At 43.2% G+C, this 27,476-nt stretch overlaps 1 protein-coding gene across 8 annotated transcripts in view; it reads left to right on the forward strand.

Annotated features, from left to right (window-relative positions):
• Nucleotides 1-27,476, forward strand: part of UBP1 (upstream binding protein 1) — a 50,857-nt gene that overhangs the window by 19,679 nt on the left and 3,702 nt on the right. For 4 of the 8 annotated variants that reach the window (XM_053262500.1, XM_053262496.1, XM_053262502.1 and 1 more), the window contains 7 exons: nucleotides 7,750-7,853; nucleotides 8,721-8,775; nucleotides 8,907-9,000; nucleotides 11,920-12,010; nucleotides 12,710-12,822; nucleotides 14,846-14,988; nucleotides 15,482-16,398. In XM_053262500.1, coding sequence (XP_053118475.1) covers nucleotides 7,750-7,853; nucleotides 8,721-8,775; nucleotides 8,907-9,000; nucleotides 11,920-12,010; nucleotides 12,710-12,822; nucleotides 14,846-14,988; nucleotides 15,482-15,664 — 783 coding nt within the window. In that variant the 3' untranslated portion in view covers nucleotides 15,665-16,398. Of the gene's footprint in view, nucleotides 1-7,749; nucleotides 7,854-8,720; nucleotides 8,776-8,906; nucleotides 9,001-11,919; nucleotides 12,011-12,188; nucleotides 12,323-12,709; nucleotides 12,823-14,845; nucleotides 14,989-15,481; nucleotides 16,399-18,446; nucleotides 18,499-27,476 lie in introns of those variants that run through there. The other 4 variants (XM_053262497.1, XM_053262504.1, XM_053262501.1 and 1 more) reach the window with 2 other exon arrangements.

Genomic DNA, 27,476 nt, shown 5'->3' on the forward strand with positions numbered 1-27,476 from the left:
ACTGTAGTTGTAAATGAAAGAGGGTCACACACTATGCAACTACAGGTGAAACTCGGAAAATTAGAACATCGTGCAAAAGTCCATTAATTTCAGTAATGCAAATTAAAAGGTGAAACTGATATATGAGACAGACGCATTACATGCAAAGCGAGATAAGTCAAGCCTTAATTTGTTATAATTGTGATGATCATGGCGTACAGCTCATGAAAACCCCAAATCCACAATCTCAGAAAATTAGAATATTACATGGAACCAAGAAGACAAGGACTGAAGAATAGAACAATATCGGACCTCTAAAAAGTATACAGTGTACTGTGCTTGATTGGCCAGCAAACTCGCCTGACCTGACCCCATAGAGAATCTATGGGGCATTGCCAAGAGAAGGATGAGAGACATGAGACCAAACAATGCAGAATTGCTGAAGGCCGCTAATGAAGCATCCTGGTCTTCCATAATACCTCATCAGTGCCACAGGCTGATAGCATCCATGGCACGCCGCATTGAGGCAGTAATTGCTGCAAAAGGGGCCCAAACCAAGTACTGAATACATATGCATGCTTATACTTTTCAGAGGTCCGATATTGTTCTATTCTTCAGTCCTTGTCTTCTTGGTTCCATGTAATATTCTAATTTTCTGAGATTGTGGATTTGGGGTTTTCATGAGCTGTACGCCATGATCATCACAATTATAGCAAATTAAGGCTTGACTTATCTCGCTTTACATGTAATGCGTCTGTCTCATATATCAGTTTCACCTTTTAATTTGCATTACTGAAATTAATGGACTTTTGCACGATATTCTAATTTTCCAAGTTTCACCTGTATAAAGGGCTTTGATCCATACAATGTCTCTGTTGGACGATCCTATTATGCTTGATGAGCCTAAAGCTATCTGGTCTCTCTAAGACGTCCGTCAAGGTTCACATGGCCACACTCTCTGCTAGACATCCGGGTTGTAGTAGTAGTAAATTTATTATGGTCCTTAGACCAGCTTAACATTTAAAATAATACAATTATAATTTACAAAATATTCAGATTGCTAATACAAGCTCTATGAAGTTTGGATGCAACAAAACAGAACTTGGCCACGTTTATAGAAGTAACAAGTTTAAAATTTGACAATAAAACATCCAAGTAAAATTGATCTGTATGCCCAGGATAGTTCTTTAAGAGAGGAGCAATAAACTTACTACGAGCATCCCTATAAAATTGACAATACAGAATAACAAGAAGAACTGACTCTATATCCCCTGAGCCACAAGGGCAATGACACAGTGCATATGGGACTCGTTTATATTTCCCGTCTAGGAGTGCAGAGGGAGACATCCGGGTTGGGATTGACACACTGAGTTCTCCCACCCCAACTCAAAGAGGTTCCTTAAAGGGACCAATTTCCACCAGTAAGAGAGCCAATTGAACCCTGGAGTCTCACCTTAGTTGTATCTATTCTAATGGTGGCTGCTTTTGAGCTGCTAGTCTCCCACTTAAAATACTTGACTCTGAAAACCAAGTGCTTGGTTGCCATTACATTGGTGAGGAGAGTTGGCGAACTAACAGCTCTTCGGGCTGACTCCCCTTACAATTCTACCCTTACAAAGACATTACAGACCCATCCTTCAAACCAAAAATCGTATTGGAATTACATCTGATATTGTCTTACCTACGTTTTTCGTAAACCCTTCTGTGCCCCTAGAGCAGGCCTGCTCAACTTACCCACCCACCCCCGCTGTTTTGGGGCTATAACTCCCATAATCCCCAGCCACAGTGGCCAATAGCCAGAGATTATGGGAGTATATGTTATAACAAACACAGCATCAAGCCTCCCTCTAAAATGAAGGTGCATTCCACTGGAGCTATGGCCACATTGATAGCCCATGGTGGGCATTAGCATGACAGACATTTGCAAGGCAGTTACATGGTCCTCACACCTTCCCTTGGTTAAACATTATGCTGTAGACATCCACTCTGTGGCGGAAACCAGTTCAGACAGGCAGTTCTTTAAAAGGTGCCAGGATACTTCCACAGTAATAGTGACTCACTATTGGACCTCATTCATCCACAGCCTCTGCTCATGGCAGTGGTCTATCAGGAACTGAGGAGAAAGTGCTCTCCCGCCGAAAATAAGTTGCCATGCGTGCAATTCGGCAAAGCCGAAGAGCGCCTCATAGAGCTATTGAATCATTTGCTGGGTTACTGCACAGGTGCAGAACCCATTTTGTGAGTGAAAATGGATTACTAAAAAGATCACTTGTTACAGGTAAGCAACCTGGTTTTATTTCAAGGTTTAATACAACTGGTTCTAGTCCTCTGTCAGGTGCCTAATAAGAAACCACCATAGTCATATAAATACAAATACGACAAGTATTTATATACCACTTTTCAACAAAAGTCTCCAAAGTGGTTTACATAGATATACATAAATAAAATGGTTCCCTATTCCCAAGGGGCTCATAATCGAGCCATCCTTTCCTTGTTAAAAGCCAACAGGATCCTATACAGATGCTCCTTTGGGGGATTTTGTGAGCTGTTGTAGCTTCCAAAAGAATACACACAATGCAGTGCAGGAGCTTGCTTGGCAAAAAGCTAAGAGGATCTGTATTGAGATAGAATTTTTGGTAGGCAACTTCCTTTGCACCCCCATTTGCAAAGAGAATGGGGCCAGGTTTTATTATTATTATTAATTCGATTTCTATACCGCCCTTCCAAAAATGGCTCAGGGCGATTTACAGAGAAATAATAAATAAATAAAATGGCTCCCTGTCTCCAAAGAGCTTGCATTCTAAAAAACAAAAACAAGAAAATAGACGCCAGCAACAGTCACTGGAGGTATTGTGCTGGAGGTGGATAGGGCCAGTTACCCCCCCCCCCGCTAAATAAAGAGAATCGCCACGGTAAAAGGTGCCTCTTTGCCCAGTTAGCAGGGAATTGCCCAGTTAGCAGGGGATTTCTCTCTTATTTAGAGAAGAGAAATCATGGGTTCATCCACATTCTGGCTTTGATTCCTCCTTGAATCTTCAGTGTGTATCAACTTTCTCTCACTGAATCAATGAGCAACATTATACCTGGCCTAGACAGCTATAATCAGATGTGTTCTCCAGGTGTTAACTCTTCTTAACTACATCATTAGTTACTTTAGATAGGAATATGACGAATATTTATATACTGCTTTTCAACAAAAGTTCCCAAAGCGGTATACATGTATATAAATGGCTCCCTGTTCCCAGAGGGCTCACAATCTAAAACAGAAACCTAAGATAGGCAACAGCCACTGGAGGGGTTGGGCCAGTTGCTTTCCCCTTGCTAAATAAAGAGAATCACCACATTTAAAAGGGGACTGCTAACAGAGCAGTAGCGATCCAGTAACTGCTAACAATTCAGTAACTCCAGTATCCTTGCCCCTCTGCTGCCTGTGCTCCAGCTCTGTTGAGTGCTTTCTGCTGGAGGGGTGAATAGTGCACTTAATATATTTGTTTGAACAGTGCCTAGTTGATATAGATATTTAATAATCACAATCCTCTGGTATATGTTCCTTGGCCTGTTGATGCTCTTTTTTTCTAGAGCAGCCTGTTTCACTGTTTATTAGGACATTCCTCTTAATGTCTAACCTAAATACCTTTACTTGTAATTTCAATCATTTCTAGTTTTGTCCTCAGATAATAAGTCCTTCAACTTCAGGTTAACAGCCTTCAAATATTTGGAGAGCTTTCATATCTCCACTTAGTCTTCTCATCCCAAGTCTAAACATACCCAACTCCTTTAATCGTTCCTCATATAACTTTATTTCCAGACCCCTCATCATCCTTGTTGCTCTCGTTTGAACCCATTCCAGTTTATCAATATCCTCCTTAAAATGCCCAGAACTGGACACAGTTCTGGACTGCACAGAAATGGACACAGAGGTCAGACCAGTGCATAAAAGAATGGAACTATTGCATCTTGTGATCTGAACATCATGCTTCCATTACTGCACTCCAAGGCTGCATTCACTTTTTTTAGCAGCTGTACTGTGCTGCTTGTTCATGTTTGATTTTGATCCATCAAGACACCTAGATGCTTTTCACATGTACTGCTGACAAGCCAGGTCTTCCCTGTCTTATACTTGTGTGTTTGATTTTTCTTATCTAAATGCAGAATTCTGCAATTGTCACTGTTGCACTGCACCTGGTTGGTGTTAGGAGAGGAGAGCTGGTCTTGTGGTAGCAAGCATGACTTGACCCCATAGCTAAGCAGGGTCTGCCCTGGTTGCATATGAATGGGAGACTTGATGTGTGAGCACTGCAAGATATTCCCCTCAGGGGATGAAGCCGTTCTGGGAAGAGCAGGTTTCAAGTTCCCTCCCTGGCTTCTCCAAGAGAGGGCTGAGAGAGATTCCTGCCTGCAACCTTGGAGAAGCCGCTGCCAGTCTGTGAAGACAATACTGAGCTAGATAGACCAATGGTCTGACTCAGTATATGGCAGTTTCCTATGTTTTTCTATGTTCCTATGTGTTGGCCCAGTGTTCAAAGCTGTCAAGCTAACTTTAAATCTTGATTCTGTCTTCTAAGTTGTTAACTATCTACCCTGCCCCCCAAAGCATTGTGTAGTCTGCAGATTTGATCAGCATCCCCAAATTGTTGAACAATTTAAAGGATTGTTGAACAGCACAGGACCCAGAACAAAGCCTTGTGACATTCAATTTGCTATAGTCTTCCAGGCTGACATGCAGCCATTAACAAGCACACATAGGTACATTTGTTCAGCTGTGAATCCTCTTAACAGTGGTATCATCTAGTCTGTATCTTACTATCTTGTCAACAAGGATGTGTTGTGAGCCTTTGTCAAATGCTTTGCAACAATCCAGTTAATGCTATGTCTATGATATTCCTGTGTTCTGCTAAACGAGGAATTCTTTTTTTAAAAAGAGAGAGATAAGATTAGTCTGGTGTGATTTGTTCTTGACAGACCCATGCTGGCTTCTGCGAATCACCATATCCATTTCTAAGTGTTCACAGACCAGCTTCTTAATAATATATTTAAGGATGGATCCTGCCAGGTAGTGACATCAGGCTGACCTAGCTAGTTTCCTGGATCTTCTTTCCCCCACTTTTTGGAGATGGGGATTGTCTTTTTGGAGACTATTTGCTTGTTTGCAGTCTTCTAGGACTTGATCTCCAAGAGTTCTCAGATGACAGAGAGTAGCTCTGCGATAACCCCTGCAAGTTTCTTCTATACCATGGGATGCAGTTCATCTGGTCCTGGAGACTTAATTTATTTAAAGTTGCTGAAATGTTCTGTTGCCCACTTGAGCCATCATTCCCTCCTTTCGTTGTTAGGCAGCTGTTGCTGGGTTGGTCCAAGTTTCCTTTTGAGGAAGAAAATAGATGCAAAATATGAGTTAGGCAACTCTGCCTTTCACTTGATTGCTCCAGATGGACATCTTCCTTGAGTTTTGTCTTGATTCAGATATGGCAAAAACAATAAAAAGGGTGGTTTTTCCCCGAATGAGTCATGACCCTCAGTGTCTGTTAGTTTTAGCCTTCTTGGTATCATCCCTCTGCCATCCTGTTTTTGCTTTTGTCACATATATTCTTGTCTCTAGTGTTTGACTTTATACCTGGTTCTGGGCTTTTTTTCTCCTACCCACTCTGGATTCAGTTTAAAACTCTTGATGAGGTTTGTAAGACTACCACCAAATATGTTCTTCTGAGCCCTCATAAAATGAAACCCATCTCTTGCCAGGAGTTCGTCATGTTGGTAGCACAGATGTGGTCCAAGAATCCAGACCTTTTCTAACGTATCTTCATAGTCAGCTGTTTTCTTCCAGGATTTGACTTTCTCTTCCTGTTCCTTGATTTTTGATGGGAACAATCCAGGAAAACACCACTTATGCCCCCAACTTTCATTCCCAGAGCCTTACATATATATATATTTTTTAGATCCACTCAAGATTTTTTCTGACAGAGATGGCAATATGATTTGTTCCTATGTCTCTGCAATCTCTCCATCTATCCTGGGTGCCTGTACCTTGGAGATGACATATTGGGTCTACACATAACTACCACCTCTCCCTGTTTGCCCATCATGAGTGCCCCAGAATGTCTCTTGACTCTACTGCTCTTATTTGACATTTGCTTCAATGTTCAGTACCTACCTCTTTCAATGGGATTTATTCATCCTTTGTGGAAACTTCTTCCTTCTGTCATCGTCCCTGGAGTGCTTTTTGCGTCCTAAGAATTTCTCTTCTTTCCTAATAGATCGCAGCATAGAAGATATGCCTCAAGCCCTTTCCATTTTCTTCCAGCATAGATACTGGTTCACACTTGCAGTAGGTGTAGTTCATTTCAGATAGGAAAACAACATGTGCCCTGCAAGTCACCAGAACACATCCACTGTTGTCCATGTTGTCTCTCAAGAGAGCTGGCCTAGAATTTTCTATTTTTATTGGTGCCTGAGTTTCAAATCAAATAACCTTCACCCAGAACTTTCAACAGTGAGTGCACAGAAAATGTGAAATAATACTTCAGAAATTGGGGTAAAAAATGATAATCTTGGATTTTTAAAAAATCATTGTGCAATTTCCCTAATCCAGTAATGTGTTCTGGATGCAGGAACTCTAAAAAGCAGTGCCTTGGTTTGCAGCATCAATTGACTTAAGTTCTGCAGCAGCAACATATATAGAAATAGTTTCTCCATATCTGGAGCTGCTGTTTTCTCTCCTGTTCCACACCAGTTTTGAAGCAGAATATAAATTCTTTGCTGCAGCTGTCTGTAAGCTGAGGGCAAGAATCTCATAATTTCCAAACTTTTACTTGCAAGAGCTCAAACGTTTCCTGCTATGCACAAGTACTTAGATGCTTTTTGGGCTCACATACTTATTCATCTAATCTCTTGTGAGATCAGTCCCCTAGGCCACATGTACACTGCAAATTTAAAATTGTTTAACAATTTTACGTTGTCATGGTTTCTCTTGAGGAACCTTCAACGTTACTTTTAAAACTGTCTGTGAGATTCCTGCCCCTCATTATCTTCCATTTCCAAGACTTCTTTGAAAGGAAGCAATGTCAGTTTAAGCTGATTTACAGTTGTAGTCCATGAGTGGTTTCCAAAGGGGTTTCTTAGTTTCTAAAATGTACCTTCAGGTGGTTTCTGTTTATAGTGGTGAATTCTGGTCAGCTGTATTAGAACAAATCCCCTGAGCAAAACCCTTAGAGAAGTGATAAGACATGGTACATTAATTAGCTTTCCTTTTAAGCTATGAAGATTTTAAAGCTAAAACCTTATTTATATTTTTTTTAAGTTCACTTTTTAGTTCAGAGTACATAATACTAGAACTGAAAGAACTAGTGTATTGAAGGTGTGTGTTAGATTATTAGTTGTAAGGCCTTTATAAAATTTATCTTGCTTTCTGATAGGTGAAATTTCTGTAGCCATTCATTGGAGGCTGAGTTAGTTTAACATTTTAAGGACCCAGGCTTGATTATTTCTGGGTAAATTATTTTCTGGGTAAATGTAATCGGTTCTTATTGTTTGTTGTTCCCACAAGGCAGCAACAAACTTAGTTTATTTCCTGCACATAACAAGAAACGTGCTTCGTATAAGAGGAGAAAAGTACAGAAACATGTATTTTGCGGATCTTTGAGCCACATGCATAGCAAAGCATAAATGAGGGCTGAAACCTGTAGTTCTGTGTTTTAAAATGAATTTTGCTCCTGCAACATGATGCCCAACTTTAAAGGTAAAACTGCTGTTCACTGTATCTTTTTACTCTAGTGTTCACCATGGCCTGATACGCCTACTGCATTTGTGAACAATAGTCCTACCCCAACTCCAGCTTTTACCTCTACTCCACATAATACTTACAGTGTCCCAGACAGGTATGTCTTCTACTCTAGGTGAACATGTTCTCTTAAGATGAGTTTCGGTTTAAGGTAGTATCATACTATTGTGTGTGTGTGTTTTGTTTAATGCTATCAGTGGCACATTCCAACATGGGGAAAATAAGTGTTATGTGGAACTCTTACATGGTATTTTCTTCATGTGTGCATGTTATCCCTGTTGGCTTTTGATTATGGTGATCTTTTGTATACTTTAGCAAAGGTATGAGGGAGACTAACTAGCCACGTATAGGTGTGGATTAGTGGTGGGTTTTGGAAGACAGGGAAGTCCTAGTGACCCTGCAGGCCTCCACACTAGGTGATGAATATAAAGATCCAAGCAGCATAAGCATGACTAGTCCAGTTCTGCATTATAACGCTACTCTTCTTTCACTTCTGAAATAAAGTCCTCTTGTATGGCATTGTTGCTTGTTAGTGTATTATTTAGATGCTTCTACATGTGTGCAGCACTTCAGAGGTACTTTATGGTGTTTTTCTGTCAATCATTTTGTTTTAATAGTGAACTTGCTGCTTAATCTTTGCTACTTGGTACCAAAGGTGCTGACAGAGAAATGCGTAGATGTACACACATCACACAAGCGTACTCTGGAGGCAATTTTCCTGGTGACAACTCTAGCACCAACCAACTCTAGCACCAACCGATGGCTTGTTAAACTTTAGGAAGCTGAAGCAGTAGTTTAAGGTTTGCTATGAAAAACCGCTAATAGGAAAATAGTTGTGATGTGCCCCTCTGCATTACACCTTAATTCTATAAAGTTTGATTTCAGAATCTTGTTGAACACTGATTAATGAAATCAAAGTAAATTAAATTTGTAATACTTCTTTCCGCATCTTCCTCCTTTTTAGTAATTCATCATCTCCAAATCACCAAGGAGATGGCATTCCCCAGACATCTGCAGAAGTAAGTACTGGTTTATATTACCAAAAACTCCTCTCACCTTGTTCATTTGTATTGTCTTTTTAAAAACTTACGATTGTACAGTGAATTATACAAAACACAGAAATAAATACCGGTATTTTCTCCACCCCCAGCAACTTCATCCGTCAGCCACAATCCAGGAAACCCAACAATGGTTGCTTAAACATAGATTTTCCACTTATACAAGGCTGTTTTCAAATTTCTCAGGTACTTAAACTTTTAGAAGTTCTTATTTTGTATTTAAAAGTACATAATCTATTGAACATTTATTCTCATGGACCTACTTATATTCATGATTTATAGGTCGACTGGGTTTGAGGTGTATAGATCTAAAAGGCCACTTTGCAACTTAATGTTTCATCTGAAATTTAAATCTGTTTCCCTTATGAAGTCTTACCAGTAAATCTTGCTGCCATTACACACTGAATTTTCATTGAGCTATCCACCATGATCCTAAGACCAATCCTGGGTAGTTGGTGCCAGTACAGGCCATATCAGTTTATATGTGGTTGGGATTTTTTGCTCCATTGCCCTATACTTCAAACATTATTTGCCATTTTGATGCCCACCCATTTTGGAGCTCTTTGGAGCTGGATTATATCTTATATCTCTGAATAATCTGGAGTGCAATCTTGGCTACCATAGTCCTCATCTCCCTCTTCCCAAATAAATAGCACCTGGAGCAACATAATACAATCATTATGTTTCTAATTTGAGTTTAGGCTTTAGTTGTACTAAATATCTTCTCTTCTCTACCGTATCTGCTGATTCCTTGATGCACATTTTCATATGTTAGGAAAATCAAACTACCTTTTTTCCTATTAAACTTTTTTTTGTTTTTCTGTCTCAAATTCTCTTCTGCCAAACAATGTGTCAAGATTGGGTTTTCTGTCCCCCTCTCCTTTTATACCTAGCCACTGATCAAGCAAGTCCTGGAAAACAGCTGCACACTGGTTAGGGCAGTGCTGAACAACATCAGTGCTGCAGTTGTTGTTGGGCTGCAGCTCCCATCTTCCCAATGATTGTGGATAACAGCAGTTGTGATCCAACAACAGCTGGAGAGCTGGAGTTTTGCAGCCTTGGGTTAGTGCAATTGTGAAATGCTATGTTGGAAATAGCAAACACTTATCTTGGGGTTGTGGCTACTGTATCCTTCTCTTTTATCAGTGTGTTATTACTTCCAGTCATCCAGGAGAGGCATAGTTTGAACCCTAGCACAATTTCCATTGATTCTAGGGAGAGGAGAGGAGACAAGGCAGCTTGAGTGTTTATCCTAAAGCTGAGCTGCTATACTGCTATACTGAGTGGGAGGAGCAAGAGAAGCGGTAAATGCAGGCAACTGCAGTGGGAGCATCAATCATATCACAAGTTGAGACCAAAGTAGGGGGAAAGGTAGATAGACTAAAAAGAAGGCTGAGTTTCTTAGCTTTCCATTTTAATCTTTTGAAAGGAATACTTGAAATTTATTTTCCTAGAGAATCTCCCCAAACGCCTCAAAAGCAAAAAAGTGCTTTGATCATTACTTTGGGGAATCTGAATCTATGTCTTAAGATTGATGTAAACCACCCAGAAATGTAGGTTTTGGGTGGTTATAAAAATATGTTAAATACATAAATAATAAATAAGATTCGTTGGCGGAATACCATAAATGAAAGTGTGTGTGTGTGTTGTAAATGCGTGCTGCTTATTAGGATTCCCATATGGGGTAAACATATAAATAACATACTGCGGGTTTTCCCCCTCTTATGTATCTTCTGGCAGTACTAACAACAAAACTTGAGTCCTGTCAAATACAGATACTGCTCACAGGCATTAAACAACTAAGTTAGAGCAACTGCTTTTTTGCTGGCTTCCTGAAACCAAACTTCCTTTCCCAAACAGAGCTATATGGCTGAGCATGCATCTCTGTTCAGCTAAATACTTTGTGGGTTGAGGGTGCTAAAGTATCCACTACAATGCATTCTAGGCAACAATGGGCATTACCAGCTCTTGTGTCAGAAAGTAATATCTTTTGCTCAAAAGAGCCATTAGCCTATATGGTATGGCAGACTTGGTCACTTGGTTGCCAAAGACTATCCGGAATTACATCTAGGTGAGTTGCAGTGGTGAGCCTCGTTCCCCCTTGTTTATGTTGCATGGCTGTGGGCAGTTGTAGCTTCAGTTGTTTGAGGTGCTGTTGCTGTTCGATAGCCAGTTTAAATTGCCTCCCTCGCCCCTCTAGAATCTGCACGGAAGTGATCCTTTGACATGCGATAGGGCCATTTCCCAACATGTTTCAGAGGGGGTGGGGGGAGGTGACCAGCAGCAAATGTTGCTGAAGCTGCCGCTGTCTACAGAAGCATTGCATAAAAATCTGCTTGGATTGTGTCCAAACCCTTCCTTCTGCTTGTATTATCTAATGCTCACACAGGAGGATGGGGTAACGGTCAGTCCACAAACTCTTGGTAGCAGATTTTTTTGAAGGTGCAGGGGCTTTGAAGGGGCAATAGTTGAAAATCACGCCCTCCCTCTCATGCAAGTGCTGGATAATGTGAGTGGGTGATAAGGATGAAGTGCGAGCCAGAGGAAAAATGCCTGCCTGCCTTCATCCACCTCAATATTGGAGGCAAGTGAAACTTGTTAGGGCTTGTAGTGTTTGTGGTCAATAGCCATGAGGCTGCTTGTTAACTCTTCCTGAACTTCATCTTATTGAAACACATGTTAAACATAATCTAAATGTGTGCTAAATTGTGGTACAGAATGCGATCTGATTGTACATAATCACTGACTTTTAAAATGGAAGGTTGAGTTTATAGTCCAAGGAACTGAAGAGGGAGGTGCTCTACAGAGGGTTCTATAGGCTCCCTTTGAAGGCTCTGATATCACTATGCCTTAAGGGGCCGGAGCACCTAAATGGAGCTAAAGATTCTTCTGTGGGCCTACTGCATAGGTGCAGAAGACCCTGCTGTGAGGGACCATGGATCCCTACAGAGATCATAATCTTCCTTAAAACAGTTGCTGGTTTACTTGTGCAGAACTTTTGTCAATAGTCTGGCATGTCTGTGCATGGCAGTATTGCTTTCCAGCAGTTAGACTTAGCATTCTAATCTAGAAACTGTCTAGATGGTCTTCTGTGTATCTTTGTAGGTGCTGATTTATTGAAACTGACAAGAGAAGATCTGGTACAAATCTGTGGTCCAGCTGATGGAATTCGGCTATACAATGCACTTAAATCAAGGTAAATTGTATACTGGTGCTAACTCTGCTAGTTTCTAATGTGTAAGAAAGTCTGTCTTAGATTAGAGGGATTTGGGAGGTATTAATTTAGATTTTCAATTGGCATATGCCTGTGTGAGCTCATGCAGGAGTTGGAAGTACTGTGCTCAAAAGAAGAATGTTTTGTTGTACACCTTCAGGGCAGGCCACAGATATGATGCAGGCACTGATGAGCTCAAAGGTAGACTGTAAGACTGATAGCAATGCAGTTGGGCAGTACTGATTTCTTGAAGACGGATGGGTTTGTTGCCAAGAGACAATTCTTCTCATTTAGGTGAGCTATAACCAACCTAAAAGTTCTTGAGGTCATGGCTACTAAATATTAACAATTGCAGATTTCTAACTATGAATTAAGCTGGCATAATAGATTATGTTAACTTGCTGTTACTTCTGCTATTTCGATAGTTGTATTGCAAAATTGCACCATACACCAATATCTTAATTGCTTTAATTTAAATTTCAAGATTAATTCACCAGCATCTGACAGTCTCAGTGGTTCTGAGATCAGTCATTAGACTAAACAATCTTTAATAGTTTGCATCAGATATTAAGTAGTTTGTAAAGTAGTAGTAAAGAATAGTGTTAAAGTAAGAGAATACAAATACATTGTATGTCCACTATATTTTTTACAAGCCATTTATTTTTCATCTTTACATTTCAGGTCAGTTAGGCCACGTCTAACAATCTATGTATGTCAGGAGCAATCAAGAAGTGTGCAGCTGGAAAGGCAGCAAGACTCAGGCAGTGGAGAGAGCAGGAATGGTGCAATATATGGTATGTGTCAGTACCTTCTTTTAGTATCAAAATCTGCTGCTGCTGTATGTTGGAGGAATACCATTTAGTATCACAGCTGCTTTGGGAGCCTTGCAATAAGTCAGAGGATTGCAAGTTCTTTGAATATTTATATTATACAACAATGACAACAGTGCCATTTTGAATGGTCTATAATGAACATGTGGGGAAATCTCAGAACTATGGGCTCTTACTGTCAAAGACATGGAGAACAGATAATTGTACTTCAGGAAGTTTAATCTGATCTAACACATAGAAAGATATAGCAGTGTATTACAATTTGCAAGCACTTAAAGGAAAGTTCACTGGTTCACCCAACATTGATGTTGTCCCACTTGCCTTAAGTATCAACCACACTGATGATATGGGGTGGAGTGTGGGTGCAAGGAACGTTAGCATTCAGCCGTGAGGTTCCCACGCAGGCACAGAACCCATTACTTATGGCTGGCGACGGATCATGATCCAGATCAAATCATGCTAAACCTACCTGTCTCAGTGTGAGTTAGTAAACTAATGAGATGCAGATGATACAGACTAGACATAAGCAAAATTTAGATATGATCCCGTAAAACAGCTTTCTGAAGAAAAGCTTGAGAAGGGATTGCCATTCACAGCTGACTGATAGACTAGTATGAAATGAATCCGCATTAATTTCCAAAGGAGTGTAGTGGGGTTCTGCAGTTCTTGGTCTGATGATCAACGTCTTCATGTATGATCCGGACAAAAGGTAATATAATCACATTTGCAGATAACAAAACCGGGAGAAATTGCAAACACCTCTGAGAAAAAGCTAAAACCATCTTGATGCACTTAAAAAATAGATTAGCATCACTAGCATGGAATATGAACAAGTGTAAAGTGATACGTGTTGGAAAGATCAAAGACCCAAGCACAAAATGTAAGCCCTAGTTGGGGTGGCTGCAGATAGTAGGCTAGGTTCTGTGGCAAAGAAAGCTGTGGGCACTTTACACTGTCTTAATCAACTCATTTTATACAAATTGTTGGGAGTTACCTCTGTGCTTTGCACTTAAAGCCACATTTCATGGTTCAGTTTTGGCCACTGCATTTTAAGGAGAATTGGCAGATTGGAAAGGAGACACCGAAGCAGAGGGCTTGGAAGGCAAAACATACAAAGAGAGCTAGTGGGAGTCAGCATGTCCAATCTAGGGGGAAAGCTTAATAAAGAGGTGCATGGAACCAGGCATCCACAAATCCACTTGCCAGAGACCAGTGCCTGTGGCAACAAGGATGTCTAATAACATACATGCCCTCCACCAAGCACTCACTTCCGTTGCAGTTTGGAGAAGGTGATAAACAGCAGGAAAATCCTGGTGGTGGTCTATTTTCTTCAAACCTCAGCCCAAGTGAGATAAGACCTCACCTTTCTTTCAAGCCATCTACATGTGCCCAAGGGCCCATGTGGTGGTAATACTTTCAGGCCTTGAGAAGAATTCCCAGGCTGATCTCTCCTATCCTTGATGCCTACCATGGTATTACCACAGAACCTTCCAGTTGCCATGTAGGTGCATTGTATTGAAACTGGAAAGTCATATTGCCCACTCTTCTTAGTAGTAGATAGGCTTCATTTGGAAAGAATGACTGTTCAGAAGGAATCATTGTGTGTTAATGTACTTGGGAATCCACAGTACTGCAGAAAGAAAATGATGCAGGCTGGTTTAGGATTCTGGCAGTTGTTTCAGGCAGTTGATAAGAGACTAGAGGTTGTATTCTGTGTCGCTGAGAAACAGATACCTGCCCTTGAATTGGAGGGGAAAGATCTTTAGGCCATATGTTACAAACATCAGCTTTGGGAGATGGAGAATGCAAGGGAGTCTCTTTTCCAAGGGCGCATTCTCCAATTTTAATTTTTATTCTACTTATTTATTTTGCTGAATGGCGTAAATTGTTTAGAATAAGATTCTAACAACTTTTACAAAAGGAACAGTGGGGAAAATCTGTGTGTGAAGAATGCTGCAGGAGTATTTAAAGATTTCTTTACTTTTAGTTTATCATGCAATCTACTTGGAAGAAATGGCTGCCTCAGAAGTCACTCGCAAACTTGCTTTGATATTCAATATTCCTTTACATCAGATTAACCAGGTTTACAGACAAGGTCCTACTGGCATTCATATTCTTGTCAGTGACCAGGTAAGCTAAATTATATATTTTTCATCTGCTTATTCAAAGTTTTGGAATGGGAGTTTTAACAAGTTCAAATATTGAGTAAAAAAAGTACAGCTGAGTTCCATGTTTGAGCTCCTTAGTGACATGACAAAGGACAAACACATGTAATTAGGGATTTAAAAGTCTAATGTAAAATGAATTGTATACACACCAGCAAACTGAATAATTTTTAGCGACTTTGGTCAATAGCAAGATTTGCTACACCAATCCTGTTTTGGAGTCGGATGTACCCCAAGAAAGCCATATAAATAATGCACATGGGAGAAGACTTGAAGCACGACACCAAAAAGAATATTTTGGTAACATTGCTTTTTCAGTAAAACAGTATCTTGGCAAAGAGGTTATTAGAATCAGCAATACCTTGTAAATGGCATAATGCCTAAAAGAATGGTATGTTGGCTGATCCAAAAGGCTCCCCCCGTCACCAACACTGCTGCTTTCGCTCTTGCTCCTACAGGCTCAGTTGCTGTGCTGTGACAGCAAGAGGGAGACAGCCCAGTCCATTCCCAGCCTACATGCTGCTTTCTGTTGTCCTCTTTCCTTCCCTATCTGTCCATTGTCCAGGAAGAGATGGAGACAAGCTGCCCAATTGCCTCCTTTCCTTCCACTGAAAAGTGAGAGCCAGGAAGGGATTGGGTAGGAAGGACGAGCACCATTGACTTCTCTGCTGCATCTCTGTGACAGATACACCACCAGCTTTGACAGCAGCAGGAGGGAAATAGCAGCAAACTCGCATTCATAATATTGTTTCCTGTGAGGAAAGAGGTTCCAAGTTATGATCGTTCAACTTAAGTTATGATCGTTCCAAGTTATGATCGTTCAGGAACCAGTTGTATCATAAGTCTGCGGACTTCCCATATGCCTGAGGGCAACTCTCAACAACACATTTTGTGAAGATCTTTCTGTGAACAGAAAAGGGTCATCTAAATGTTCTTGATTGGGAAGTGCCAGTAAGCCTGGTCACTTGCTGAAGTTTGAGGATGAGGGTTGCTTGCAAACATTTGCGGATTCAGTTGGGGTCAATTGACATCCAAAAGCAGAGTTAGTGAGGACTGCTCAACATGAACTTTGCAAATAGCTGTGATGGGGGGAGGGAACAGTTTTGTTGGGTCAGAAGGAAAGTTCTAAATGGAATCCAAATGTTTCAATAATTCATGTTTGTAAAAGCATTTTATAACTCTTAAAACCATTTGTAGTGATATCAGTGATACTACAAAAATTAGAAGTTTGTCAATGAAAATGTAATATTTTGTATATTTTTTCACCTTCTATACTGTCTCATAAGAAAGAATATTTTCTGGTCTAAGTATCTATGGACAATTAATAGTAACTGAAATATTAAACGGCATTTTGTGAGGTCACTTTGATTCCTAACACCTTATGTGCGTAGTTTTCAGTTTACTTTCTCATGCACAAAGGAGAAGAATTTGCCCCCCAAGCACTGTATGGCTATACATACCAGTTTTCACTAGAATTAGGAGAGGGAGCCCTAAAGCACTCCTTGACAATTCAAGCCTCATCATAGCTGAGGAATGTATGGAGTTCTAGAAGACTCGCATAAAAGTGTTCTGAATTGTCTTTATCACACTCTGGATACATTTGACATATGAAACGGTAGCTTATTTTCCCCACCAGTGTTCCCTCTAACAGGAATTCCCAGATGTTGTGGACTACAACTCCAATAATCCCCAGCCAAAGGCCATTGCACCTGGGGATGCTGGGAGTTGTAGTGAACAACATCTGGAAATCCCTGTTAGAGGGAACACTGTTTCCCACACTATTTGCTATTTAGCCATTCAGTTTCCATCTTGCCTTGCTCTTTTGGTGTAAATTTGAGGCAACTAACATCTCAAAACAACAGTAACATTACAGTAAAACAAAAGCTGATTAGTTTCTCTTGGCTCATTTCTCCTACCTGTTGGTACTTGCTGTAACCATAATGTGTACATAATGCCAGAAATATTTTCTATTGTGTGATGTTTCTCAATATACTCAGTAAATGTAAAGATTGCTATTTCAGTTGATTTAGATCAATTTAGGAAGATGGGTATGCAAATACTTTTGAAAACAAAGCTATCAGCACTGTGTAGACCAAAATGACAGATAAGCTTCACTGTTTGACCTGAGGGCCCAAACCAGTCATTGCTCCCATGGGCATGCCCACTGGTGCCTCAGGCCCTGCTTGCAGGTTTTCTGCATGTTCAATATATTAAAAATGGCTATGTGTACACACAGCCAGCTGAAGCAACTATGTAATGCTGCATCACTGTCACATTTTGTTGAGATGCAGTCTTTTTTTATTTTTGGACCTACTTTCCAGTAGGCTTATGAGATCACCCGGCATTATCTGTGTGTGTCTGTGTGCCCTCCCCCACCCATCAACTGTACCCAAATAGGGTACAGTTGTAGGGACGCATAGGGACATCTCAATAGCATAGTTTGTGATGATGTCATCCACCCTGATCCAAGATGGCGGATGCGTAAACCTTTGAGGTGCAAGTGGGCTAACTTGTGAACTGCCTGATTTGAACCAAATTTGCTACAGATGTAGAGACACATAGGGATGCCCAAAGGGTGTGGTGTGATGATGTCATTCACTCAAATTCAAGATGGCAGCTGCATGAACATCTGACATGCAAGCGAGCTAATTTTTGAAGTGCCTAAGCTATTTGAACCAAATTGGGTACATTTGCAGTGAGTGACACATAGGGACACCTCAATAACGTAGTTTGTGATTATGTCATCCACCCCGATCCAAGATGGTGGACACAAATTTTTGAGGTACAAGTGGGCTAACTTGTGAACCACTTAACTGATTTGAACCAAATTTGCTGCAGCTGTAGGGATACATAAGGGCACCTCAATGGCGAAGATTGTGATAATGTCATCCACCTCAATTCAAGATGGTCGACGCGTAAGCTTTGGAGGCACAAGTGCACTAACTTGTGGACAGTCTAACCGATTTGAACCAAATTTGCTACAGCAGAATGGACACATAGGAATGTTCCAATGGTGCAGTTTGTAATGACATCCACCCTGATCCAAGATGGTGGACACATAAACATTTGAAGCGCAAGAGATCTAACTGTGGACCTTGATTTGCAACAAATTTAGTCCAGATACAGAGAGTGAAAGGAAAGTAGGCTGATTAGTTCTTACTAGAACATATTGTTTATATAGTGCAACCCATATGGTGGAAGTGTTGGACATTCAGGAGCACCAGCAGCCATTGAGAAAGCGACAGAGCAAGTTAAAAGTATGAAGACTGAGATGGGGAGAGGAAGGAATCTAAAGTTTGAGTTACTGCTTGTAGAACAGTGGTCCAGCTCTTCTTGTGACAGCTTTGCATGAAGTGTATAGAACTGTGATGCAAATTGCTGTGCATGTTGTCAACAACAAATAGTATTTAATTTTCTTCCTAGATGGTTCAAAACTTTGAAGATGAGAGCTGCTTCTTAGTTACCACAGTAAAAGGTAAGATGCTAATAATTAGGATAAACAAAACCCACATACTATTATCTATTATATATCAAAATAAATACATCACGTGTGTGTTTGTAAAAGTTCCAGGCTTTTTACTGCGCCATGTTGATTGATCTTTCTGGTTATTTTAAATTACTCTGTATGTGTAGTTACTTTTTAAACTAGCGATAATGGTTCTGATTCCAATATGGTACATACACACACGCACAAGGACACACATCCCTCAAAGTACATCTTAACATTTCTGCATCTCTCAAAGAGCTTCTAAATTGGGCATACAAGTTAAGTTATTTCTCAGAAGAGGACATCATTCTGGCTGACCAGACCCACTGGCAGAACATGCAAGCAACTGTGATTGGTTCTGTCCCTCCACCACTCCAAAGCAGTGGGTTTGGGTTGCAAGAGGAATGAAGGCCAGAAATAATGCTGACTTGAGGGCATAAGCTTTGCTGACTCCATGCTCTGGAGTGAGATGGGAAATGAGAGCTAAGGGAGCTCCACCCTACCATATAATGCTATCTGAAGCTGAAATTTAATTGGCCCTATCCTGGTGCAGGTGGGAGGAGTAAATCTTCATCAGATATACTCTGCCACTGAGGGAGAATGGAACAAATTCATGGGAGGGCAAGGAAGATGATTATGGTCTTGATAACAAATCCTGTGAGGAAAGACTGAAGGAAGTGGATATGTTTAGCCTAGAGAACAGAGTGGGGGTCATAATAGTATTCTCAAAATACCTGGAAGATTATCACTTGGGACAAAAACAGTTTTCTGATACCCCAGAGGGCAGAGCTAGATCTGGGTAATTTGCACTCTTCTTGGGAGTGGGGGCTCTAGTTCCTATACTACTACCTGCTGAATTCAAGTGTAAGATGCAGGATGCTTATCTATTATTTAGGGGACAAGAGTTGGACTTGTTTCCAGAATCTGGTGGGTGCTGCTTTCATACATGGCTGCAGCAAGATGCCTGTTTGGCAAGGGAGCACACAGCCCAAGACAATTAATTGCTTCTGGAAAAGGATATATTGGCCACTTGTGCTGGGCTCCAAGACCAAACAGGAAAGTCTGCAGGAAAGCTTGCAGGGGATTTTCTCCTTGTGAGTCCCAACAAGATTCAAGGGCTGACTGGAGGAGTTCGCCCACATCATCTGGACCTTCTCTCTCAAATAATTGATTAAGACAGCAGGGATTATATGGAGCAATTCTTGTCTTGGATTTAAAAGTTTTGCTATGAAACAGGCAAACACTTTCCTCCTCAGGAGGAAAAGGGAACAAATCTCTCTTTGCACTATTGAAATTAGTACCCATTTAAGGCTCCTGTCCTCTGAGGCAGAAAGGGCAACATTCTTTCTTGTGGTCTCTGTGCAACACATTTTGGTATGTGCTTGCACAGAGCCATGGAATCGGAACTTTCCAGAGCTGCTTTCCTTGATTGATTGGTGACTTAATCACCACTAATGCTGAGAAGAATGACACAGCACTTACCTCAAAGGACATTTTGTGCAGTTTGGTCTGAATTCAGACCAAACCACGGGTCTACAAACTGGTTTAGTCAAATGGACTGGCTGCCAGAACATTCTCACTATGCCAGGATGCAAGGGACAATGTTGTGAGCTACACCTGGTTTCACACTCTGTATATGCTCAGAGGGAAAGAGGCAAAGTCACATCATACATAAACTGAATTGGTTCTTGGAGATGGTGACCACATAGGATCTGGGCATGCAAACAGAGATAGAGGAAGACACACTCAGAAAGTTCAATGGGCTTTATTACAGAAGTTGTTCATCAGGATAAAATTCAAACAGGTCATCCAAATTAAACATGTTTCCGATTCAAGGTGTAGTGCCTAGCTATGCTATGTTGCTGGGGCTTGGGAGCCATGCAGGCTTCAAGCAGTCAGGCAGGCTGGTGGTAGATGCTCAGAGCAAGGCAGAGAGAGAGAGCACCATGGTTGGGTAGTCTTGACTTCTCACTGCGCAGCAGAGGTCACAGACAGTCCCTGTCCATAGAAAGAATTCCTGCTTTAGCCCTATGGCTTGAACAGCGAACTTTGGGATTGCTCTTGAGCAAAGATAAACAGGTTGCTCACCTGTAACTGATGATCTAGTAGAGATCCGTCGACATCCATAAGAAGTGGGGGTACTGCGCCTGCGCAGGGACCATGTGGTAGCTATGCCAAAGCTCGTTGAGGCATCTTGGCCACGCCGCCACACTCTGCGCGTGCTATTTAAGGGCGGCCAGGACGCACGTTCCTCAGTTCTTGGACGACCGCCGCCAAGGTGACGACCAGCCAGGTGAGTTTGAAGGTTTTTGGTTTTTTTAATACACATATAAGATCCTTATGGAAACAAATGCTGCACACCTGGCACACTACTGCAGAGGGGTAGGAAGGGAGGGTCTTATGGATGTCGACAGATCTCTTCCAGATCATCAGTTACAGGTGAGCAACCTGTTTATCTGGGTTGAGATCCATAAGAAGTGGGTGTTTGGCAAGCTCCAACAAGGAGGAGGGTGCAGTAGCAATTAGGGTAATACCCTTTTCAAAACACTCCTCCCAAAGTTAGCCTCTGCAGCAGAGCGAACGTCTATAACATAATGTTTCACAAAGGTAGTCTCGGAGGACCAGATTGCTGCTTTGCAGATGTCCATGAAGGTCACTCCGGAGAGGTGTGCAGCCACGGAAGCGTGGGCCCTGGTAGAATGGGCTTTGATGGCTTCTGGAGGGGTTTGGTTCTGAATCTTATATGTAAACAGTATCAGGTCCACCAGCCATCTGGATAAACGTTGGCGAGAGATCCAGGTTCCCTTGGAGGAGCCTGCATAGGCCACAAACAAACCGAACCATGTTGTGAAATGACTTTGTTCGTGTCAGGTAAAAAAGGAGCGCCCTGCGTACAGCGAGAGAGTGCATGGATCTTTCCAGAGCTGAAGATAGGTTCCTAAAGAAAGTCAGGAGGACAATGTCCTGGTTCAGATGGAAACCGGAGACTATTTTAGGTCAAAAGGTAGAGTCCATGCGCATCAGGACCTTATCCTAGTAGAATTGAGTGTATGGGGGGTCACTCCTCAGAGCCACGAGCTCACTAACATGTCTGGCCGACGTGATGGCGACTAAGAAAGCGGTCTTCCAGGAGACTAGCTTCACAGGTGCTGTTGCCATGGGTTCGAATGGCAATTCAGTGAGTGTGGAGAGAACCAAGGAGAGACTCCAAGGCTCCACAAGCGGTTTAACTGGAGGGTAGATGTTAGTCAAACCCTTCAAAAAGGCTTTACTTTCCGGGTGAGAAAAGAGGGTTGTGCCATCCAAACCAGGGTGACGTGAGGACAGGGCTGCCGGGTGCACCTTCAAAGAAACATTAGCTAGGCCTTGGGCCTTTGAGGAGAGGTAAAGTAATACTTGCTTGACAGACGCATGTTGGGGCCAAAAAACCCTGATTCTTGCGTAGTTTCGGAAACGGAGCCATTTGCTAGCATAATTTCGCCTTGTGGACTCCTTCCTGCGATTCAAGAGGACTTCTTTCAAAATGCTATGCGCCACACTGTCAGTCTCAGGGTGTGTACGTCCGGGTGAAGAATGAGGCCGTCGTCTTGAGAGAGCAGATCCGGTACCTGTGGAAGACGTTGGTACCTGTTCTTGGATAGTCTGCGTAGCTGTGGAAACCAAGATTGCCTTGGCCACCACGGCGTTACTAGGATACAAGGGACGGGAGTTGCTAGAAGACGGGCCACCACTCTGGCAATTATCGGCTGAGGCGGGAACATGTATGGTAATTCCTTCGTCCAGTCCAACTGGAAGGCATCCCCCCAAAGACAGTGGGTCGTGTCCCGCTCTGGAGCAGAAGCGGGCACACTTCGTATTCAAGGCTGTTGCAAATAAGTCCACCGTAGGTTGAAGCCACCGGTCGAAAATGGGGGTGATCTACTCTGGTTTGAGTTCCCATTTGTGGGGCTTGTCCTGAAGGAAAACCCGGCTGAGGTCTTCCGCTAGAACATTGTCCAACCCCTGATGTGGACAGCCACGGATGAGACTTGGTGGTGGAGGCACCAATTCCATATTTGAACAGCGAGGGCACACAGGCTGCGAGACACCATCCTGTCCTGGCGGTTTATGTAAGTCAGAGCTGTCGTGTTGTCCAGTTGAATTTGCACGGACGAGCCCTGGAGGAGTGGTTGGAAAGCTTGCAGTGCAAGAAAAACTGCTAACTATTGGAGAAAATTGATGTGTAATTTGGCTTGTTTTGGTGTCCACCTTCCCTGAGTCCGGTAGCGGCCACAATGTGCTCCCCACCCCTGAAGAGAGGCGTCTGTCGTCAGCCAGACTGATGGAATCAGGGTTTGGAAGGGTATGCCTTCGAGGAGATTCCGTTCCTCTGTCCACCAGGTGAGTGAGTCCAGGACCAGGGACGGGATTTCTAAACGTCTTCGCTGGCTGTGTCTGGTCGGGGGGGAAGACAGACAGGAACCACAGCTGCAGTTTCCTCATCTTCAAGCGCGCAAAGCGGATGATGGTGTTGCAATAGGCCATTAGGCCCAGAAGGCGTTGTACTGTGTGAGCCATTTGAACAGGGGATTGTTGGCATAGACCCACTAGGTCCCAAATGCATACATATCGCTCTTCTGGCAAGTATGCCCTTTGGATGTTTGTGTCCAAGACAGCGCCTATGTACGTGGTCACTGGGACTGGGTCCAAGTGGGACTTCTTCCAGTTCACCTGGATGCCCAGGTCGTGAAGTAGGTCCAGTACACAGCGGATGTGCTAAAGTAACTCATCTTTGCTCTTCAAGAGCCAATCGTCTAAGTACGGATAAATCGAAATCCCCAGTGTCCTTAGATGGGCGATCACTGGGGCCATGCACTTTGTAAAGACCCTTGGGGCTGTTGAGGTCTGATGCTGATGTGGAAGTAGGCGTCTTTGAGATCCAGCGGCGCAAGCCACCTTTCTCCTTGTAGGAGAGGGAGAATTTGTTGCAACGCCATCATGTGAAACTTCCGGGCGCGTACAAACTAGTTCAAATGGTGGAGGTCCATAATGGGACAAATTCCCCCATCCCATTTGGGGATTTGAAAGTAGCGGGAATAGAAGCCTCTCGGCCTGTCCGCCCATGACACCAGGGCTATTGCTCCTTTTTGCAGTAGCTCGTTTACCTCTTCCTGTAAGGCACATGTTGGAGGAGTGAACCTCATTCCTGTGAACCGTGGTATCGTCCTGAATTCGATGGCATACCCCGAGGATATGATCTTGAGGACCAAGCGGTCTGATGTTATGTGGTGCCATGCGGGGGCATGGCTTGCCAGTCTGATGTAATGTGGCGGCACAGATTATTGTTGAACCCCCGCAGGCAGGGATGGGGAAAGAGGAGGTGTCAGTGAGTGGACAGATGGTTCAGGGACGCTTTTGGGTGTCGGTGGATTTGCGCTGAGCTTGGCCAGATTTTGATTTGGCTTGATAGTCTCTCCTTTGGTACTGGGTGTAAGGCCTGCGGTGATCCTGGCGATGGTATGGAGGCCTCTGTCTCTGGAAAGAGGAGCCGAACCATGACTGGTAGGAGGTCAAAGTGGAAGCTTGATTTGTAAAAGTTTTTGCCGTAAACTTCGATTTTTTTAGTTGTTCCATCGTCAAGTCGGTTGCTTCGCTGAAAAGGCCAGAATCATCAAAGGCCAACCCTTCTATTTTTTTCTCTCATATTGGGCTGCAAATTAGTGGAGTGCCGCCAGGCATGTCTGCGAAGGCAGAAAGTGAGTGCAATGACTGCAGCAATCACCCAAGTGTTTTGAGATGCTAAGGAGCTGTCTGGTCAGGTCACCGGATCGTTCCAAAGTGTGGCAGAATTTCTTTCGAAACTCATCTGGGGGTAAAGTGTCCAAGTCCATAAGTAAGTTTTCCCAGATGCTGTGGCTATATTTAGCTGTACAAGCGGAGTAGTTAGCCACCTTAATGGAAAGGCAGGAGGTTGAGTAAACCTTCCTGCCCAAGAGATCCAATTTTCTACTCTCCTTGTCAGGTGGTACTGTATAGCGCTTCCCAGTTTTAGATGTAGATGCGCAATCAATTACCAAACTATCTGGTGCAGGATGTTTGTGGAGGTAGGCATTATCCTTGTCCTGGATGCGATACAAGCTTTGCAGGCATTTAGACATTGGGGTGGAGGTGTGAAGTACCTCCCAGGTGCATTTGGTGGCTCGCGTTGTAACAGGAAGCATTGGCAAAGCAACGGGCACTGTTGAATGGGTCTTGAGCATGAAATTATAGACCAGGTCATCTATGGTGTCTAGTTCTGAGCGAAGATCCAGTCATAATGCCTCAGCCATAGCCCGCACGTGTTTATGATACGTCTTGAGCTCTTTATTTGGTGACACATAGGTGGCAGGGGCCACCTCAGTTGGCGGCTCTACAACAACTTCCTCCTCCTCCTCCTCCTCCTCCTCCTGGTCTGATACGAAATTGGAGGAACCACAGTGGTCAGAGTGTGAGGTAGACGGTGATGCAGGTATTGTGGTCTGGGTTTCTGCAGCAGTTCTTTGAAAGACAGGGATATCCGTCTGGGTGGACACCGAGCGTGTCCCAACGGATCTAGTCTGCGAGGCTTGGTGTGTCAGAGTAACAGCATTAGTCTGCGTGGAGGCTGTGGTGCGTTCTGGGCGTGTAATCACAGGCAATGTTGCACGTAGGGAAAGTTGAGAGACAGGTCTCCACGGTCTGGCTGAATCACACATGTTGGCAGCCGCCGGTGAGGAAGAACCAAGACCCCAGATAGACCCTGTGTGGGTGAAACCGCATGTGTGCCATGAAAGAGGGCTCTGCAGGTGGGCTGTTGTCAGTGTAGATGATGGACGAGCGAGCAAGGATGCAGGCTCTGGATTCTCCATTTCTGGAAGAAAACCCAAAAACGTTGACGTCGATGGAGTGTTCGACGTCGAGTCCAGCAAAGTAAGGAGTGCATTTGACTCCGTTGGAACGAGAGGTACTGCGGGATCGAGGGGAGACTTGCCTGGATACAGACACCACTGGTGTATGAAGTGTCAAAAGAGGAAGGGCCGTCGTCCTCAGTGTGGGTGGAGGAGAAGAGGCAATCGGCGTCGGAGCCGGTGAAAGGGAAAGGGCTCTCGGAACAGTAGCATTCGGCTTCAGAGTTGTGTGCGTTGGGTGTTGCACTGGGGTCGAAGCCTCGGTGTCGATCGAAGACTGTGGCGCGCAGGTGGTGCAGTCAGGCTCTGGTGGAAGGGAGCGAATTTGCACACTTGAGGGTGATGGAGTATGTTCTACCGTCAGGTCAATAAGCCTTTGACGCTTCCCATTCAGTGTCGAGGGGCAATCGGTGTTCTTGCGCTATGGCGATGTCGGTATCGAGGGGAGAGCAGCCTTTGAACCTGAGGTCGATGTCGAAGGGTGGTCCTCTTTGCGCATCAATGTGGATTTCCCACTAGATGTCGATGGGGGTTTCGGTGTCGATGTCAAGGGTGGCGTTGGATGAGCGGTCGGTGTCGAGTTTCGTTTGTCAGGTTTACTCGGAACAACTTTGGAAGGACGGTCAGGACTTGGGGTCGAGGCTCGTCAGGGCTGCGATTTAGTTTTGTGCGAGGTCGACGGAAGAGCCGAGGAGGACTTAGGGGGAGTTCTCTTTCCCGACGTCGAAGGGCAGGGTGTCCCCGGTGTCGAAGGGCTCAGCATGTCGTCATATATAGCAGCGTGAAGACGAAGCACGCGGTTTTTCCGGGTCTGCTTGGGAAAAGATAGGCATATCTTACACGTGGTGACGTTATGCTGTTCTCCCAAGCAGATGACATAAGTCATGCAAATCCTTAGAGGGGAGTTTTGCTTTACAGTGCTCGCACCGCTTAAAGGATTTCTTTTTCATCAGCCATCTCGCAGTAAGAGAGTCGAAGGATCGTCAGCCAGTCAATAAGTTAGAAGAGCCAGAAGAGTCCATCAGCCAGTCCGAGTTGAAGAACGAGGGAGAGAGTACGTCAGCCGGTCCAAGTTCACAATGAGGGAGAGTGTACGTCAGCCAGTCCGAGTAAAAAAAACCGAATAAACAGGTCCGTGGAGAGAAAAAGAGATCACAAACTCCTGAAGAAAATATGAGGAACTTCCCGACTAGCAGCAGACCGAGGTCCTATCACAACGGCGGTCGGAAAAGAACTGAGGAACATGCGTCCTGGCTTCCCTTAAATAGCACGTGCAGAGTGTGGGGGCGTGGCCAGGACGCCTCGACAAGCTTCGGCATAGCTACCGCATGGTCCCTGCGCAGGCGCAGTACCCCCACTTCTTATGGATCTCGACAGATCTTGACCCAGATCTGCTGGTTAGGCAAAGCTTGCTGATTGGCCATGTCCAGAGACCCCTTTTTATAGCAGCTGGATCCTATAGACCTGCACTAGGAGTTTTTTCAAGATAGCAATCTATGTCCTCTATCTCCAAAGTGTCAGTCACTCTTATCATAAAACTTCCCTCTTATGAGAAAACTGTTTCTTTGTTAGACCAGTTCAGAGCCGCATCATCTGCATACTGTCTTTTTGTTGTCAGGAAGCAATTTGCTCCTCTGTTTGTACTCCAAACATCTGCATTTCTTAAGTTGTTGGTCTGTCTTTGCCTAAGAGCCATTTTGGAAGGGTGGTATACAAATTAAATAAATAAATCAATAAAATAAGAGGCAGGCTCCTGGCGCCTCTTGCTCCAAAGAGTGTTAAAAGGTCAAAAGGGGTTCTTTAAGAAGGAAAAAGCTAAGCTATATGTGCGACAGCAATTAAATTACTACTTGTGTACATCTACCTAGTGTGTAATTATTAAAAAGAATGTTCAAAGTAACAGCAAAAGGGTACATGTTGGAGGCTAGTTAATCAATGCCTTTGACTAAGGCAGAACAATATAGGCGACATCACCATGATACGCATTCTGTCAGAGGAAGTAAGGGATTAGCTTCCAGCTTGTCTCCTAGGAGTTAATCATTTCACTCCAGAGTTGAGTGA

This window comes from Hemicordylus capensis, chromosome 6 (assembly GCF_027244095.1).
Source record: "Hemicordylus capensis ecotype Gifberg chromosome 6, rHemCap1.1.pri, whole genome shotgun sequence".
In the NCBI taxonomy this organism is placed as follows: Eukaryota; Metazoa; Chordata; class Lepidosauria; order Squamata; family Cordylidae; genus Hemicordylus; species Hemicordylus capensis.